The following is a 6,197-nucleotide window of genomic DNA, read 5'->3' on the forward strand; positions in this document are numbered from 1 at the left end:
AGTTGAAGAGTTTGTTTGTTTGTTTGAACGTGCTAATCTCATGAACTACGGGTCCGATTTGAAAAAATCAGTGTTAGATAGTCCATTTATCGGGGAAGGCTATGAGGCTATGTATCATCACACTACGAACAAGGGGTAGAGGTACCAGTAAAAAATGTTACATAAAGAGGTAAATTATGACCCATTCTCTCTTATGTAACGCAAGCGGGATATCTGGAGTCTGGATCTACTGTGGAGCCCACTAAAAACCTGACAAGTGTCCAACCGCTTCCGCAAAGACGTGCGCCGGGATAACCGCTATAAGCTAGTACCGCAAGACGCACGCCATGCGCGGTTCGCCCTCCTGCAAGGGGCTCCTAGTGCGGAACCCTAGCGCTACTTTATTATGATCAGTAGACCTATTAACAATACAAAAAATCGGTCACATACTTTAAGATGCAAACAGCTCTATGGATATATTTTATTTACATAAATATTTTTAAATGCGGTGGTTATTTGCGCCGCCAGGTTTTGTTTCGTTACATGTTTCTATGAAACGCTCAACCGCGCGGCGTAACTTTCATTTTATCTCCAGACCCCCTGAGATAGGACCCAAGGTCTTGCTATTTAGCGCTCATAGCCGGGTACGCTCACCGGTCGGTACGTTTACCGACCGGTGAGCGCCAAGGGTTGCTTAACCCACTGACCGTTGTCTGTGGGTTAAGCAACCCTACACCCTAGGGACACTCTACAGATAGGTGACCACATAGTATTATTTGAACTGGGCGTCTCCGTGCTTCGGAGGGCACGTTAGAAGTCGGTTCCGGTTGTTATCTACTACGATAACAGTCGTTAAGTCAGTCAAAGGCCTTCGGGCGGCTTGAACAACTTTGACATTAGGTTGACCACTAACCATACGATAAGAAGAAGACTTGCTATTTTTACGCGCTTCGTGCGCAGTGAATAACGTCGGCCACCTCGCCGCAATAACCGTATCGCCACGTATGGTAGGTTCGAATCTTACCCGGGACAAATATTTGTGTGATAAGCACGAGCAACCAAGTTGCGTGTGAGTTACCCACTTATACCACCAGGCTAACACTGCTCTACTTTAAAAAGAAAATATATATATTATATACGATTCTGTTATGAAACAAATCAATTCTCAGGTAAGAATTAGTAAATGAAAGAGCTTATAATGTAAGAAACAATTCAATTGTATTATTAATATTGTAGTTAAATCATCATTGCCTTTATCGGTGCGATAATGTCCTCCTAGCCGATATACGGCTACGGCGGTCAGTTTAATTGAAATTGGCCATCTGTGCAGGACTTTGTTTATAGTGTCCAAGTGTGTGCACAATACACAGGTACACTCTCTATTCCATCACTCTCATAGTTTGGTGGGACGGATAACCGACATGACCAGTGAGAGGTCAGGCGCAGGACCGACGGCTTTACGCGCTCTCCGAGGCACGGAGGTCTTCGACCTCAACTTCCTAACTCCGGGCAATCTCTAAGAAATTCTTAACAGAAAATCTCAGAAAATACTTTTTGGCCCGACCCAGGATTCGAACCCGAGACCTCTCGCACCGCAGTCGCATATACTACCGACCACGCCACAGAGGCAGAGAAAAAAATCGGTGCGATAACATTAATATTATAGTATGATAACTGATTTACAAAATAAGGTTTTACATAAATTATTTAGAGGTATTTAAACTATTGATAACTAAGAATAATCTCATGGTTATAAACCCACGTACAAAAGGAGTGTCACCCCGGAGTCAAACCCGGGACCTCATGATCAGTTGATGGTTATTTAGTCTTATATTTAAGTGTTTTCGTGCGATAGTGATTTTCGCGGTCGCGATTCGCAAAAGGTCTCGGGTTCGAATCCTGGGTCGGGCCAAAAACCGTTTTCTGAGTTTTTCTGCCAAGAATTTCTCTGAGGTTCGACTATCTTGCGTCTTCTCATTAGTCGTGACGATTATCCGTCCCACCAAATTATCTGCACCGTTGGGAAGTTTCAACAAATACGCCGCGCGAGCCAGCCTTTGGCTAGGAGCTTACAAACTTACAAACACAGGCAATAAGGACAAAAAGTATAATAATATACAATTAACAATAACTTTCTGAACATTCAAAATTCCCTATGAATCATTACGACTTTGATAAGCTGGTTATTTTCTCGTAATTAATTCTTATTTTTATTAAACAAAATGGTAAATAACCACTGGGATCTTAGGCGATAAGGTGACCTACACAACATTGTCACCTCTGTGGGAATACCCAACAAAATACTGGCCGATAATTCTTATCGGGAACATGAGGCACCCCGTATATATATATACCAGTCGTAGCTCTAATTTCAGCACAGTTGTTGTTCGTGCACTCCAGCATCATGTTCAGTAAAAGTTTTATCTTGTTCATCGCTCTGATTGGAACCTCATGTAAGTATACGTTTTGACAATTATCTGAAAAATGCTACCTAATGGCTTGTAGCTCTAATTTTGTACAAATTCTTATACACATAGGGGTAATCAAATAATGATTATCCATATGTAGCGATCGGTAGTATATCCGACTGGGGTAGTCCGATTCTCTAACACTTTCTATCGAGCCTCCACAACCAAGTTGGGTTATAATCCCGTTGAAAGGGCTGCTACACACAGTGCCGGCGGCATTATCGCTACGGGTACCGGCGGGATACGCTGCTTGACGGCGTCATTTGTTCATAACATTCGAGCGACCGATTCGATCATTTGACAGCTCAGCGCGGCATGTGCCGCCGGCATGTGTGTAGCAGCAATTAGACTGGTTGTTAGACCTTCTGACAACTCGTATAGTTTATGTTAAATTTCATCTTTTCAGTGGTTCAATCGTATCCATCTGATGGTTCTTACTACAACACTACGTCAACGGGATTCCCCTGCGGTATTGTAACTGAGGGAAGTGTTGTGCTCAGAAACCAAGCATATTCAGAAATATCAAAGTCTTGTAAGATAAAAGCAGAGAGCATTATACTGATCAACAACAATATTTCGGTTATAGATGGAAAATTTGAATTGGAAGCCAAGAATATAACACTAAGAGGTAATACATTCACTGGATCTTATCATAATCAAAAGTTTGTTGGATATGGAATAGTTGTATATGACAATATTTATCGTGTAGCTCAACTACATCAGAAGCTCATTGGGAAAGATATAGATTTTGTGCATAATTCTTTTTCGGGTGGTCAACAAAACCAGGGTAGTAATAGCAGGACAGTAAAAGTAGGAGTCAATATAAGAGAACAACGAAACACTTATGAAGGAGAACAACAGAATCACGAGATCAAAGCAGTTACTACCAGGAAGCTTCGAGATCAATACATTCCAGATTTACCACAAGAAGAACTCGCTGCAGATGAATGTAACGTCCTCGTAGAAGCTAATACTTACATAGGTAATCAACAAAGTCACAACACGGAAGGTATTAACATTGTGCAGCAACAAAACACTTACGATAGTTCTCATCAAATTCACGTTACGACAGGAGAGCTTTTACTACAGGAATCTAATACGTATCGTGGTGAACAGCAAAGTCATACGACAACAGGAGTTCTTGTCGAGCAGAAAACATCCACCTATGACGGTTCTCAACAGCATCATGTAATAACGGCCACAAGTTACCTACGAGCCGGAAACGTTTATAACGGAAACCTACATTTTAGTGTGACTGCAGCTAATTCCATCGTACATTAAGGAGTTGTCAGTCATTGAATATAACCAATAAGTTTAAAATGCTTTGTATTTTACTTAACAATAATCTACTAACAGATCTTATAAGAAAATAGTTCCATGCATTTGTTTTTATTCCTTTGGACACCAATAGTTAATTAAATCCATTAATGTCTGACTGCTGGGCAAGGGACTTCTCCCGTAATGAGGGTGGGGTTTGGCTTTGAGTTTACTACGCAGGCTAACTGCGGGTTGGGGACTTAGCATACCTTCAAGAACTGTTCTATACAACTCTCAGACATGCAAGGTCGCATCACGATGTTTACCTTAGATAAAATTTAGAACTCTATTGAGATCGAAAATAAACATAAATACGGGCATCAGCTTTCCAACAAAAAATGAACCGCCAAAACCAATCAACTCAATAAAAGGCAGACATACAGACGACCTGAGCACATTCTTTGGAAGTTGGTCATATCACATCGGCCTAGCCTTTTTTCCAACTATGTTGGAGTTGGCTTCCAGTCTTACTGTATGTAGATTATGAATATCAGTATTTTACATAGAGTGACTACCTATTGGACCTCCACAGTCCAGCTACTGGGTAATAACACGATCTTGGAGCATGACAGCCGGGACCCACAGCGTAAAGTGCCTTCCGAATACAAAGGAACTCGATTTATGTTTAGGATGGTCACCTACCACAGAAAAACCCTGGCAAGAGTTGCTTAACCTCAGAGATCGAGCGCGGCTGTTGTTAACTAAGCCACGGGCGCGATAATGAAATATAATGTAATAAAATTTATGTCTTTAATTTATTATTACGACAATATTAAATCACTAATTATTTACTTGTATAGTTTTTGAAGAACAATACCTAAACAGAGTTGCATAAGTTATCTATTTAGTAATAAATAATAAGTTATTATTATATTACAATTTAATAACATACAAACAAAGGATTTAAATTGTGGTCAAATGTACCTAATAATGTATACCTACCACATAAATGTGCGAAATATGTAAAAAATCAGTCTATTATATACTAATATAATACGTTATAAAGCTGAAGAGGTTTTTTTGTTCCTTTGAACGATTTTATCTTATGAACTACTGGTTCGATTCGAAAAAATAATTTTGAGTTAGTACCTATATAATATATTATTACGCACTGAAACATTATATTAGGCACTCATTTGATTTTAACCAAAATAAAACACTGTGACGTCACTATGTCGTATTTCATTACTAAAATGCGTTGATGGCAATGTTGACATTTCATAAAGAGGGACTGGTGGTCAAACATCGTATTCAACTTATTTCTTTTTTAAACTTAATACAAAAAAGTCACGTCACGCGTCATAGTATTTCTCCTCATCATCGTCGACCGGTAGTGTTCTCAGAATGCTGGCAGCATTGCCACGTTGGATCGCAATGTTTATCCTTTGGCCTACGTAAAGGCCAGCACCCTCATATTATTATGATTTTTTGTGTTAAATAGTATATTTACCAAAGAAGGCTCAAGATTATATCACATCAATAGAAGCAGCATTAAAAATAGTGTTGAGGAAACTCTCGCAAATAATAAATTTTAATTGTAATTGTTGGTTGCTAGATTATTGTTTGCCATAAATAAATAAACATTGATTTGTTATAAGTTCGAGGTTCATTAAAATATCTTGTTCAAAAATAAATTCGTATTGTAAACAAGCGATGGGTTTCTGAAAGATTAATTGCTATACAAAACAGATGAGTTTCTTAGTGTTTAAATTTTTACAGTGTTTAAGTTTGTACACAAAGTACAAAATTGCTAACGGATCTTAAATGCGATGAGGATTTTAAGGTTTTTTTTTGTGAAAGACAACTCACATACTAAGAATTACTCTTGTGTCGCGGGGAATTTTACAAACTTACAAACAACAGACACAAAGTACAACCAGACCCGAAGCAATTATTTGTGGATTGCATAAATAATTGCTCCGTTTGGGAATCGAATTCATGACCTCCCGGCGCAATGGTACCGGCGTGACGACCTAAACCACTGCGCCACCGAGGCAGTTAAGAATGTGTAAAAAATGTATAGACGTTAACCTATATTTTATATATATATAAAGTAAACCCTTAGTTTTGTTAGGTAGTTCGGAAGTTATCTGCATTGAAAAAGATAGAGGAAAATGATGATATAATGAAGCATTTAAAAATACAAGGTGTCAAAGAAAACAATTATGGTTCGAAAATATATTTATTTTTGTAGTACTTAGCTATAAGATAAATAAGCTCAATATTATAAAAGTTAAATTTATCATTAAATACCTATACCTATCTATTGTAAAAAAATAAGATTACGAAACCTTCATCACGTAAAAATTACACAATTGGAAATTAAAAATGTATTCCAATTTTTCTTAAGGAGAATTTTGGTTTCAAATTATGCAAAATACTAAGCTAATTTATAGCTGTAATCTCGTGTGTACCCAGTTTGATAAACGTATG

General features: G+C 38.3%; 1 protein-coding gene across 1 annotated transcript; it reads left to right on the top strand.

Moving 5' to 3' along the window:
- The first annotated feature begins 2,369 nt into the window (after positions 1 to 2,369).
- LOC142975517 (uncharacterized) lies at positions 2,370 to 4,621 on the top strand. Its single transcript, XM_076118427.1, has 2 exons — positions 2,370 to 2,432; positions 2,854 to 4,621. Exons 1-2 carry the CDS (start codon positions 2,384 to 2,386, stop codon positions 3,726 to 3,728), a joined length of 924 nt encoding a protein of 307 aa, XP_075974542.1. The 5' UTR covers positions 2,370 to 2,383; the 3' UTR covers positions 3,729 to 4,621.
- Positions 4,622 to 6,197: the final 1,576 nt, after the last annotated feature.

The sequence above is a fragment of the Anticarsia gemmatalis genome, chromosome 9 (assembly GCF_050436995.1).
Source record: "Anticarsia gemmatalis isolate Benzon Research Colony breed Stoneville strain chromosome 9, ilAntGemm2 primary, whole genome shotgun sequence".
Taxonomy (NCBI): domain Eukaryota; kingdom Metazoa; phylum Arthropoda; class Insecta; order Lepidoptera; family Erebidae; genus Anticarsia; species Anticarsia gemmatalis.

Excerpts from the sequence above, each read along its gene's own strand:
- LOC142975517 (XM_076118427.1), top strand. The coding sequence starts at position 2,384 with ATGTTCAGTAAAAGTTTTATCTTGTTCATCGCTCTGATTGGAACCTCA. Across the intron at positions 2,433-2,853 it reads CGCTCTGATTGGAACCTCAT|TGGTTCAATCGTATCCATCT; the intron begins GTAAGTATACGT and ends TCATCTTTTCAG.